Source organism: Phyllostomus hastatus, unplaced genomic scaffold (genome assembly GCF_019186645.2).
Source record: "Phyllostomus hastatus isolate PE091 unplaced genomic scaffold, TTU_PhHast_1.1 phas_contig_495, whole genome shotgun sequence".
Classification (NCBI taxonomy): domain Eukaryota; kingdom Metazoa; phylum Chordata; class Mammalia; order Chiroptera; family Phyllostomidae; genus Phyllostomus; species Phyllostomus hastatus.
Window position 1 is genome coordinate 1,141,204 of NW_025333895.1, and position 13,572 is coordinate 1,154,775.

The 13,572-nt window shown below is 41.1% G+C and overlaps 1 protein-coding gene across 4 annotated transcripts in view; it reads right to left on the reverse strand.

Annotated features, from left to right (window-relative positions):
* The window catches only part of DENND1A (DENN domain containing 1A), a 486,624-nt gene that overhangs the window by 320,572 nt on the left and 152,480 nt on the right, over positions 1–13,572 (reverse strand). For all 4 annotated transcript variants that reach the window (XM_045846504.1, XM_045846502.1, XM_045846503.1 and 1 more), the window contains exon 5: positions 7,487–7,606. In XM_045846504.1, the coding sequence (XP_045702460.1) occupies positions 7,487–7,606 (120 nt within the window). The remainder of the gene's footprint in view (positions 1–7,486; positions 7,607–13,572) is intronic.

Sequence of the window (13,572 nt, forward strand, 5' to 3'; positions counted from 1 at the left end):
ACAAACTTTTGAGACTTGTAAATGGTGCTCTGGTGCCAAGAAAATAAAATCTGAAGTTGTGACTCAAAGCCAAAAGAGACAGTTACTGGAAATAAGCCCAAAGCAGATGAGAGTATGAGCTTTGGGTTGGACTTTTCAGGGCTCCAAACCAAATTCTTCAGTTCCTCCTGGTAAGATCTTGGGAAAGTCACTTTATCTCTTTCAGTCTCAACCCCTTTATCTCTACAATGGAGATATGTCATGAGATTGTAATAAAATAAATGAGAATTATGTAAATCATTTGGCATATTAAATAAACGCTAATTCCCCCTTTCCCTTCCACATCCTCTGTAGTGAGTTGTCCTGGCTTAGTATATCCATCCACAAAAAGGTAGAACAATGTTAGCCACCGACAGCAGTTACTAGAGGTAAGAAGATGAGTGAGGTATGGGGAAAACAAGAACCAAATTGAAAGTGTACTTCTAGAGTTCCTAGGGTGCTTTCACTTTGTTGCCCTGTACTAAGTAAGCTTCATGAGCATTAAGACAAGGGAGCGCTCTGCTTTCGAAACAAAGGGAGAAAATACCATGCCTTCTTGTAATGTCCAACTCATTCTGTCTCAAAATGAAAATTTTAGCCAAAGTCATGAAGTTTCAAATACCCATGACTTTGTGCTCAGGCTGCTTGAGGGAAGGACCAGGGGGAGACAAGAAACTGCTTCCTGCTGTGGGCAGCTCTGTGGCTGGCTGCTGGTGCAGAAGACACACCTGCCTTCCCAATGTCCAGCTTCCCAGCCCTCAACTAGCAGGCTGCCAGGACAGCGAAGGCAGTTCCATTTCCCTTTCTTGTCTTCAAAGGTGATTTTCTTTAAACAGTACAGCTTGTTACTGTTGCTGAGTTGTGGTTCCCCAGAGGATTATATGTTTCTAAGCATGAAGGCATCTGTGTGACAATAAAACAGGCAGCATACCCCAACCACTTCATTTTTTTTAAGGGGAAAAAGTTCTAACCTCCCACAAAGTGATGTTTCTGATGAGCATCCCCCCTCAACCATGTAAGCCTTTCAGAAAACTGAGAATCTCAGAAAGGGCCCTGGGCCTAGTAAACCAGAGTCTCCACAGGCCCTATCCCATGGGTTGGCTTCCAACAGAAGCCATGTGCCAGGACCCACAATGGGTGGAATTATAATCTGCCACAGCAATCAGGCCTTCTTCCAGCTGACTATCCAGAAAACAACATTGTACCCGCTGTACTTTTAAGGGGAGGAATTAAAAAGAAATCAAACAGCTTCAGAGAGATGGAAACACTCGAAAAGCAGAGGAAAGTCTTCTGTTAAATAGTATGAAAGATCCAGGTTTCCCAAATGGCATTTAAGGCAATGGGAAGAAAGGCTGATTTCTCCCAAAGGAGCCCCAGCTTTGATGCCCAAACTGCCCTCAAACATGAGGCTGTGAATTTTTGTGTAGCAGGGTACCCTCAGGCAAGACAACTATAAATAGCTTAAAACAAGGATAGGAGATCCATCTGTTTCTGGAATATTTCAGCAGCACCTGCTTTCAAGGTAAAAATCTGGGAGCTGTCCCCACAGCCTTCCTTCCCAACTGCCTTCCCCATCCCCCATACACTTATTTTAAACTAAAGCAGATAACACACAATCCAAAAGGGCTTCTGCCACCACACCTGCCTAAGGAAAGAGTCCTTTGATTTTTCTCCTGAACTATATGTGTTTTAAAAATACTGGAATGGTTAGAGAGAGAAGCCAAAATTTTAAAAGCCAGACTCTTTTATTACATTGAGCTTCTTTTTCTCAATGAGAACGGAGCTTTTCTGTGTTTATAGTAGAAATGAGGACAATACTGATGAAAAAAGATGCAATAGTTCTTCCTGCCACTAAGTTAGAAAGTGTTGTAGAAGAAAGATGGTTCCTACTTCACACAATTAATGCTTAAAGACAAGCCTGTGTGCTAGCTTGAATGGAAAGAAGGACAATAACTCCCCCAAAAGGACCCAGTAACATATTTCTTTAAGTTATAGCTTAAAAACAAACAAACATAAATAAAAAGAAACAAACAAAAAACTAAAGTTGAAGCTTAAAAATTCTAAACTACCATAGCTGGTGTGGCTCAGTGGATTGAGTGTTGGCCTGTGAACCAGAGTCGCAGGTTCAATTCCCAGTCAAGGCTCATGCCTGGGATGCAACCAGGTCCCCAGTAGGGGACACCTGAGAGACAACCACACATTGAGGTTTCCCTCTATTTCTCCCTCCTTTCCCCTTTGTCTAAAAATAAATAAATAAAATTGTAAAAAATAAGATTCCAATCTAAATCAAGGTGCTACTTCCAGAGTGATGTGCGCCACCCCTTCTAACAACCAGAAAACCCCACGCCTGTGTTAACAGCAATTTCACACACAAAAGCCAGTTTACACTTGGTCTAACAAACATCAATATTTCTGATGTCTGCTCCAAACCATCTGATGGCACTCCGTTGGCTTTGGGATAAATCCAAAATCTTGAGCACGTCTTACATAGTCTGGCCCCAAGGCTTTTATGGCATCATCTCTTGCTACTGCCCTCTCATCAAATTCTCATCATTCTTTCATCTTGCTCTGCCTTTCATTTCTCTGGGCCTGTGCACACCAGTTCTTACCACCTTAAGAGCTTTCCTGCTGTTCTCCTCCAGGCAAGCCCCCACTGATCCCATAAGACCCAGTTTAACTGGAAACCATCAGCAACACTTCCCTGATTCTCCAAGCCAGAGATGGGCACTGCCTAATCTGTGACCCCACAGACCTTTGCATGTACATATTTTGTCAAATAGCACTTATCACATTATATTTTAATTAACTGTTTACATAGTCCCTTCCCCAAGATTGAGTGGCTCCTAAGATCGAAAAGCTAGAAGTGAAATGGGAGGTGGATATCAAAATCAGAGGTGGCCTGGGAACGGTGTGCCCAGAAGCATGTTCAATTTTAAACTTGGTAAACGACAAAAAGTATATATTGTTTTCAGTCTGTCATAGCAAGTTCAGAAAGTTCAGCTCATCAAAACCTTGAGTGAACATAACACCTGAAAGGTTCTCATCACATAGGGAGCCAGGGCTAGATCTTTGTTCCCATTTTAAGGGAACTTGAGGTAAATAAAAGCCAAAGACCAAGTGTTATGCACTGCTCATTCCTGATACATATAGGTTCTAAGATACTCACTAATTGCATAAAAATGTTAAATGTTAAAAGAAAAATTTTAGATACCATCTTGAAAAAACAAGTTATTTTCCAAAATGTATTCTAGTTTCTGAACAATTCTAGTTGGGTATAAAGACAGTTACTCAAACTTTCTCAAGGGCTTAAATAAGATCTGTATACAAAAGGAAAAGCTGTAAAACACAGATATTTTAAAAACTCCTTTATAAGGAGTACAGAAGTGCTGCTGCTGCTGCTGATGATGATTATTATTATTTGGCATCTCTCCCATACTACACTGTCCCACCCCACCTACACCAAACAACACGGCAATGTCGTTGAACTCTTATGCTTTCAGTGGGCTTATTGCATTTAGGCAAATCAGAAGCCACACAAAATGGAGAAAGGACCCACGGACAAAGACAATGGGAGGGGAGGATTGAAAGTGGAAGTTGAGGGTAGCAGGTAGGGCAGGGGAGAGTAATGGGGGGGGGGGGAATGGGGACAACTATAATTGAACAATAAAAAAATGGAAAAAAATGTTGTGGTTGACAGGTCACTTTGTTTTATGGTTGAACTACTCCAGAGGTAAATGCTTATACCACATTTGATGCACACAGTGCTATCTGGAAATTCTAAAATACTCACTCACATTCCTGGGTTTATAATGAAGAACAACTGACTTACCCCGTAGCTATCACTCTCCTGGCTGGTGTTTTTAATCTAGTATTAGGTACCACCCAGCAACTGGTTAAATAATATTATGAGGAATGTCAAGGAAAATTAAAATACCTTAATGGAAAAAACTAGTTAACCATGGGAGGAAATATGTATTTGACTTTATGTACCACACGGTATTTGTATTAATGAGACTTGTTTATACTCTAGTATGACTATATTTTTTTAATACATTTTGGGTGTATCTGTGAACAAAACCAATAAAAATTTCTAGCCTTCATGGAGCTTACATTCTAGTGGGAGGAACAGACAATGCCCCTAACAATGAACCTAATAAGCGAATATATAAAAAATATCTAAAAACCTTTCATTGTGAAATTAAGTTTAGATTTTGTAATACTAATGGTCTAGTCCTTTCTGGACACAGGGTCTGGCACTTAACACTTGATCATCACTGTGAGATTCAAAGGCTCACTTCTTATAATTAATATAAGTTTGATAATATGAACCATGCTTCTGCAAATAACTTCATTTCATATTTTCTCTCTCAGCTAGTGTCCTATGAGGCCTGTCCTCTAACTCAGAGCCTTCAGTGGCCTGCTCTTCCATTCGAATGGAATGCATCTCCCCTGTCTCTGAAAGCCACACACACATTACCTCGGTCAAGTATTAGCTAAGGGCTGGAGATACAAAGTTGCTTAACATACAATCTTTATCCCTAAAGAGTTAACTGTCCAACAGAAGAAAGACAAAGAGTGATCAAGGCTTATGAGTGTGTAACTGAAGTATGCAAAGCATCTGGGTGCACCCAGAGGAGGAGGTGATTACCTCTGCCTGGAGAAAGCTGCTCAGGGCGCCTTTGCCGAGGCTGGGAGATGAGTAAATGTGCGAAGGTAGAAAGGTTCAGTGGCTCATATGTACCAGGAAGTGCATGAGCTTGGAAGAACAGTCAGGGAAGAAGGGAGCCTAAGACTCGAGGATCAGTAGAAGCTATATGTGTAAAGACACCATCACTGGGAGGTACACCTGTCATGAAAATAAATGGAAAGCAAGGGTAGAGGTGGCTGATGAGCAGCCTTGAGCTAGGGCACTGGGCACTAGAATGGTGACTGGACCTCAAGGCACAGGTTAACTAAAGGGAAAGCATCTGAAAAAAAGACAAGGAGACCAAGCAGCAAAAGAGGACAATGCTAATAATGTAAACCAGACCCAAATTGTGCTGGTGTTCTCTTGGCAAATTCTCCACTCTCCAATGCAACCCAGTCATCCAGGGTTACAGAAGACCCTTCCATTCATGTCTCACCCCAGCAACACTCCCAACCCAAGCACAGGGAAAGTGGATGCCCATTACACGTGCATAAGCTGGATGGGATACAGTGAGACTTCCACCTCGAGTGGTCAACACCCTTAAAGTGAGTATCCCAGTATTCATATAGCACTCTTTATCACCACAGTCACTATTCTCTGGTGCTAGAGTATCAGTAGTGATACTATACTATGAGACCATTCTATGTATTACATATATAGCATACGGCAGTGTGATCATCCATCTCCCCAGCTAGTCTTGGGAACTCCTTAAGGGCAGGGACTAGCTAATAGGCTGAAATAAATGAATGAATTAACCCACCAAATTGCTTCCATAGTTCCAAGCTAGTATAACAGATAGAGAACACACCAACTGCTGCTATTTTTCATTCTAAATGACTGTGGCATGAAGGCTATTCAACAACATTCTCATAAACATGAAGTCCATTATATTCCATATAGACACACAAAGTCAAATACTAAAATCAGAGGAGAACAATTTTTTAATCTAAAATTTTTAAAAGATTTTATTTATTTTTTGGAGAGAGGAGAAGGGAGGGAGAAAGAGAGGGAAAGAAACATCAATGGGTGGTTGCCTCTCATGCGCCCTATCCTGGGGACCTGGCCTACAACCCAGGCCTGTGCTCTGACTGGGAATCAAACCAGCAACCCCTTGCTTCACAGACCAGCACTCAATCCACTGAGCCACACCAGCCAGGTAATTTAAATTTGTAAATAAATCGTTTTCTACTCCCAGAAGCTGTGTGACCGCAAGTGTCAGTTCAGAGTCATCCCCCACCCTCCCCCCCAACACATACACACACCAGCTTTGAAAGAAAAAAACACCATAACTCAAAACATTTGCGGAAAAACACCTGTCTGCAAAACTTTAAGAATTTGGTTTAAACCCTTATCTCCTCTAAAAAAAAAGCACCTAAATATGCAGTGTCCTGGCCAAGGCTGAAATATAATATTAGGTAAAAATGGAAAATTTTTTTAAAAAATAAAAACAAGAAAAAGCCAACACTACTAAATCAAAAAGTAAATAATCACTCACACCAGGTCTAACCCGCTAAGCAGGCAGTCCTCGAGCTGGGCTACTGCGGCACACTTGGGAACAGCTGTGCACATTTCATCTCGCCAAGCACCCTGGCTGGGCTTCCTTGCTACGGCCGTTCCAACACTTGCCCTCTAGTGCCCCCATTACAGATGCTATGCTCGGCGAAGGAGAGAGTTAATTTTGCTGATTAAAAAAATAATAGTATTTGTGCAGAGAAACACAAAAGTAGCAGTCGGGACTGACAGTTACTGAGCAAAGGCACGGCACTCCAAAAGCCAGCTCTCTTCCCCTTATGGTGTAGCGGTATCTGTGCTTGAGAGGTAGAGGTGGGTGGGGAGCTGTCTTTTTTTTTGGTGAGGAGAAGAAGAACATACAGAGACTAATGCACAGAGAACTACTCTTTCTGGAATTCATAGAGGGTCTGGCCTTTTATCCCCGGACTGAAGCCCAAGACTGGGGACCCGGGTTTTGTCAGGGGCGCCTCCCCGCTGTCCTGCCCTGGGCTGCTCCACATGAGCAGAGAGAGACAGGAGGCAGGCCCCTCTGACACCTACTTAACTGAGGCAGATGGAGAGGAGAGTGTGTGGATGCCTTTACTTCCCCCTCAGGAGGCGCCCAGCAGGAGCCCACAGAGCCAGCGGGCTCCAAAATCCGATTTCCACACATCCTCCCACCCCAGAACACTCCTTACCCTCTGGCAGGAGGAAACAGAGCATTAAGTGAGTGTGGCTCTGGTGGATGAAGGGGGTTTTAGAAGACCAAAAGAAACCTTCTTACAGGATTCAGCCCTTTTTTCAAACCTCTCCAGAGGTAGCCAAGTTGGGAAACAGTCACTCACTCATTGACCCAAAGGGGGCAAGGGTGTTACTTTGAGGAGGACACAATCAGTGTCTGCGAGACGTCCTGAGCCACAGACACATACTTTATTAATAATCTTACATACACAAAATGTCCAAGGGAAAGCCTAACAGGCTAACTTCTGACAGCTCCAGATAACAGCAGGAGGAACTGAAGCCATGCTGGCTCTCCAGCTTCCCCAAACTCCACAGAAGCAATGGTCCCTTTCCCACCCCAGCGATGGGATACAAATAAATAAATACAATTATCTGCAGAACTTAAAGTGCAAGGACAACACTATGAAGTCCTTCTCCCCAAGTGCAGTGACTTGTGGGAAACAGATAGGAAAATGAAAAGAGCAGCTGGAAAATTTAATTACAGAAGAACAACGCAAAAGCTGACATTGTTTCACAGAACTAGCCAATTGCCAAGCCCTTCTTCCTTACCTTAAGATACAGAAGCAGCTCTTAGCTCCTGAAGATAAGCGGCAGAACCCGAATCTCTGTTTGCTGTCAATGTCAGTGAGCACGAACGTGAAGTTCTGGCCAACTTGGCTAACTGTGAGGCTGCGGCAAAGACAGAACAAAGGGAAAAATGAATGTGCAGTAAGTTTCTTGATAAAGTATCTAATCATGACAAGTCGTTGAACCTGTAACATTTCCCTTCTCAGTGGAACTCTTTATAAATGAACTGAAAATTTACACACTTCACGGGAACAGATTGTGAGCTAGTAAAAAAAGAAAAAAGGGCAGCAAGCAGCATGTTCTAGTGGCCGCCTCCTCGGAGCTACCATACCTTCTTCTACTTACCGAGTTCAAGCAGGTAGCACTGTAAATCATCCCATCAAATCCTGAAAGGTGCATTCCATTAACCTCATTTTATAGATGAGGAAATAGCCTAGAGTGGCAATGCCTAAGGTGCCAACTGGTAAACTGCAAAACACTGGATTTTAAACCTAGGGCTAACTAACACCAAAGCCTTTTCTGCCACCTTGCTGTTAACTGATCATTAATTTGCTCATCTGACCATTCCTCTACTGGAGAATTTGAGTTTCTTCTATGTCTTGGTCACAGAGTGAGACACTTCATATAAACCATCTCATTTACTCTCAGCAACAACACTGGAACTTAGACATTCCCATTGTACAGAAAAGAACACAGAAGTAGCCCTGGCTGGGTAGCTCAACTGGTTAGAGCATCGTCCCGATAGGCTAAAGTTACAGGTTCAATCCCCAAACACAGCACATATAAGAATCAACAATGAATGCATAAATAAATGGAACAACAAAACTGATGCTTCCCTCTCCTCCCCTCAAATCAATCAAATAATATTTTTTAAAAGATCATTTAAAAAAGAAAAACAAAACAAAGGACTGAATCAAGTTCACAGAGCTACTGAGGGAAGGAGCTGGAATTCCAAAGAGGGCATGGTTAGCTATTAGTTTCCTTAAATTCCTGTATCTTTCAAAATTTCTTAATTTATGAGGAATATATTTTACATTTTACAGAACAAAAATACTAAATGTCTTAACAATGCAAGATGCTTTCTAAGAAATGGAAACAAGGTTTGAAAGAAAAAAAGCTAAGCCCTCACTGGTGTGGCTCAGTGGTTTGGGCATCAACCTGCAAACCAAAAGGTCACCAGTTCAATTCCCAGTCAGGGCACATGCCTGAGTTGTAGGCCAGGTCCCTGGATGGGGACATGTGAGAGGCAACTGATCAATGTTTTTGTGTATTGATGTTTCTCTCCCTCTTTTTCTACCTCCCTTCCCCACTCTTTAAAAATAAATAGAATCCTTTTTTAAAAAAAAGAAAAAAGCTAAAAATTCCTGCATTAACACAAAAAATCAGCAACCACCCAAAATAGCAACATAAAATAGAAAGTATCTGTTTCAATAAATTAAAAATCATTATTACTAATCAGATTAATCCATAAACTCTTTTTTTTAAGAGTTATAAAATGTTTTAAAATCCACTTCTAAAAATCAGTTTACCAGTTAGCTTGGACTCCTCTTTAAAAATTTAAATATTCCAAATTCTAGTGCATAAATTTATGCCAACATAATTTTTTAGAATTTGACATTGACTTTTTCAAAGAAACTCATTGTCATTGTAGTTTACATGTTGCATTTTACAAAATATACTCAAATAGGTAACATATTCAAATAGATGCTCTCATCTATAATTCACTTTATAAATGGTCAGTGGGAATAAAAAAGTCATAGTTCATCAGGCCTTTTCCAAAGGTAGACTTTCTGAATCTTTGGATACGATATGAATTAAGTTTTCAAATATGGATAACCTTTCTATCTAAAACTCCCTCATATAAGCTGCATAAGAAAATTAAAGAGGTTTTCAAGGTATCCTAGCACAAAAGGTCAATAGACACTCCCTGGTCATGTATAAGGAAACAATTCTGTCCCTTTGAAAGTCGTTAGAGAGTACAAGAAAATGATTCAGAAAGAAAATAGTGTTCCACTCTCTTTTTTCAACTAGAAGGTGAACGAAAACAAAGTGGCAATTCAAAAGCAGCATGGTAATAAAACAGGTGTAAGTAATGCTATCCCTGCACCTTACACAGCCAGGAGAAGGAACACATTCCTATAAAAGTTATAGAGCTGTCAAGGGGACACCAAACACTACTCTCTTATGGCTGTTATGTTTTATCTATAAAGCTTGGATACTGTGTTACTATGGTGATTTAATACTATGTTTTAAAGGGGGATTATATGATTAATTTTAACAAGGTTGAGAACTGAAGATGTGTGAGAAAGAGGATTCTAGCTCACATAATTAAAGTGATAGGGGAGAGTGGGCCTCATTGGGGAAAGAGAAAAACCTGTATTATTAAAATATTTAAAGCAACAGGTCAGGATGGCTCTAAGTACAAATACGGTCATGCTCTTGCAAAATACTATTACATGATCATACAAATATGAGTGTTCATTATTTTAACTCTGAGTTTGATTACACTTCTACAGTGTTTAAAATGGAGCAGCCTAGAAGGAAAGGACATTGATAGGACTGAATGAAAAGAAAACACCCAGAATCTCTAGGAAAAAGGAAGAACAAATACAACTTGGTTGGTGAGTGGAGTGTCATTAATTTCCCTATTATCTTTTTACCACCATTAAAAATGCTGAAAATGCCCTTAGCTACCTCATAGGCTCAAAGAAAGATTCATCACTCATTTACTTGGTTCAAATCCCAACTCAATCACTAGCTAACTGGCCCTTAATTTAGCAAGTTACTTAACCTCTGAGCACTCAGTTTCTTCACCTGAACTAACAAAGAAATGAGAAACTACCACTCAACCCAAAGGATGTTGGGGAACAAGTGAAATAAGCATTTAGTATAAAGGCAAGTCCATAAGTAAGAACAATAAAAGAGATGCAAGCTGTTAAGTTACCATCTGAATGAAAACTAAAATCCATATTAAAACCATGCATTTGCTTAGAATCCTCCTGACTCAGCTTTGTAATGCTGCTAAATGAAGAGGAAAGCTGCCTTTCTCTCTCTCTTCCCGTCACATCTTTTCAGTAAGGGATAGTCCTCAGACAACCAAGGGAGCTGCTCATGCTTGCATTAAAATGACATGATTCTTTTTGGGGTGCCAGAGCTTAGAAGGGAGCACTTATTCTCAACCAAGTCACCTTTTTTTAATTCCTAGTACAAGTCATTAAAAGCCCCAAACCATTAAGCTCTAAAATATTTTTTTCCTTGGACCGGTTCCAGTAAACTAAAAGTCAAGCGAGGGCAGTCACACTTGAAGGGTTCTGAATCTCCAAGGAATGTGTCATTCCCTCTTCTGAGAGGATTCACTTTTTCTCCATAAAAATGACTTTGAGGAAAGGGTCTGCTTCCTTCAAGACTGCAGTTTTTGCATTTGCCTTTAGAATCAGAATCCCTTTCTTTTCAACAGGAGTCAGATTTCACCACAGTTAAAGCTGGGGGGAACCCAAGAAGCCACCTGATCCAATTCTCTTGTTTTTGTAGCTGAGAAGATCGAGGCTAAGGATTATTGTTTTGGTTTTCATTTTGTTTTGTTTTTCAAAGTAAGCAGGACTAAAAACTCCAAGCCCAATTCTGGTTCAAAGTCCTTTTCACTTGGTCTCACTGCACTAAACACAATGAAAATCCTCCCCCAGAAACTTTCAACTCAGTTGAATGAACTCAGGTACATGAGAAATTCAGATAGTTGTATCATCAAACAGACTTCCCACTAAGCAAGAGAAACCAAATTTGAGTATTTCCAGAACTAAGCCCAGGAGGCAGGGCCAAGACCCGCCCCCCCCCCCCAGCTGTGCTTGCCATGCCTAGGTGAATATGCAAAAGCAGGAAGAAAAGCAATGACTACTTGAACCACAAATTTAAACATTCAAGCTGCCTTGTAAATGTCTGTCAGCTGTTCAAGAACCCTCCTGCAGCATTTTGCTTAACCTTGAGGTCTGGTGTATAAACAGCATGAAGCATGTGGATGGGGCAATTTGACTCCAGTCTTCAGGGAGAAATGGGATTTTCCTTATCAGCCTCACTTCAAGTTTATTTTGTTATCTCACAAACTGAGCAACTACTACACTGGGCATGGTAATAAATGCTGGATATACAATATCCATCCTGCTGTGGAGCTTCCTATCTACTTAGGAATAATAAACAAGGGTACCATAAAGCACACAGCTTGTCACGGTGTTGTATGAAACCAAAAAAGGAACAAGGGCAGCAGAAAACAGAAGACAAGGAAAGGCCCTACTGAGATAATGTGGTCAGAACAGCTTCTCAATGATGACAACAATACTGACCTAAAGGATGAGATGAGCAGCTCCTCCAGAAGCAGGGACAGGGTGTTTCAGGCAGAGAAAAGAGCTGCGCGAAGATGCTCGAGCTGGAAAGAGCTAGGCACATTTAAGGAACTAACAGGACACCAGCACAGCTGACGCACAGGAGAAAGGCAGAAAGTGGTATGATAGGAAGTTGCTACACAAACAAGTGCCAGATCCTGCAGACTGCCTGCCTCATAGGTCATGGTAAAGAATTAGAATTTTTTGTAAAGGCAACAGAAAGCCAGTGAGTGGTTTTAATCAAGAGAATAGCAGTCTAGTCCACAGTTTTTAAATGTTGGTCTGTGTGTGATGTGGAACACTGTTTGGAAGAAGTAGAAGCAGAGAAAATCAGGAGGCTAATGCAGCAATCCAGATGAGACCCGATGGTGGCGTGTATCATGTAGGGAGAGTGGAGATGAACACGGATAAATAGCTCCAAGTTTGCACATGGGTTGAGAGTTAGGGAGTGAAAAGGCAGCATATTACCATTTAATGACAGAAAACCAACAAGTCTGGGGGGAGATCCAAGAGTTCCATTTGGGATATCTTAAGTCTGAGAAACATGTAAAACATCGAAATAGAAGTGTCAAGTACGTAGTTGAACACACTACTTAGTAAATCAGAGGAAAAATTGGATTGGAGCTATAAATTTGGAAGTCATTACACACAGGTGGTATTTAATGCCACAGTAAGGAAAGAAGTCACTTAGGGAGAGCATTTGCGGAAATGAAAGAGGACCCAGGACTCAGTTACAGAAGCACCAATTTAGAGGATGGGTACAGAAGAGAACATTGAAGAAAAAAGGGAGAACTCCCAGGCAGAACAAGCAAGAGGGAGGGGTCAACTGCTCTGATACATCGAGATAAGAAAACATGCTTACTGTGTTGAATAACATGGAGGTTTCACATGACCCTGATATGAAAAGCTCCAGCTGAGTGACAGATGCAGCAGAGAGAGCAAAGAAGACTGAGGAACGAGTTGAAGTGTGTGGATAATTCTTCCAAGAGGTGGTGAATTACACAGTAACTGAATGGAAATGAAGAACCAAAGATGGGTCTTCTTTTTAGGATGGAGGAATACCAGAACTTTTCTTTTTAAGCTGTTGGGAATGATTCAATAGAAGCAGAGGTTAATGATGCAGGAGAGGGAAGATGAAACAGTAACGTCTGGACTTTAGAGTCCTAAATATGCTACTCACTTGTTATGTGAGCATAAATAAATTGTTATATACTTCTTTGAGCCTCATCTGTAAAATGGGAATAATGATACTTTGCAGAGTGTTTCTGAGGATTAGATGTATACAAAGTAGCATATAGTAGGTACATAATAAAAATAGTAATTCTTACTGTTACGAAACCATAAAATTTCAAGATGCAACAGAAACATTTCGTCACCCTCTGTTACAGCTCCCTAACAGTGGCCTGTGGAGCCATCTACTGACCAGGAGCCCCTGAAAGCAGCCTCTCCTCTTCTTCGGTGCACCTGGGGTGTCAGGCAAACTTCTTTCCATAAACACATCTTTCCTCTGCCTAAGACTCAAGTTTCTCACATTCCCTACTCTAAGATTCAAGTGGCAAGAATCACATTTGTCTGGGGACCAAGAGTAGGTCACATACTGCCAGATACAGGACAACACCTACCTGCTTGAGAAACATGCCAGATTACCATTCTAAGAAAAAACAGACATCTCTCCACTCTGTCATCTACATGAGC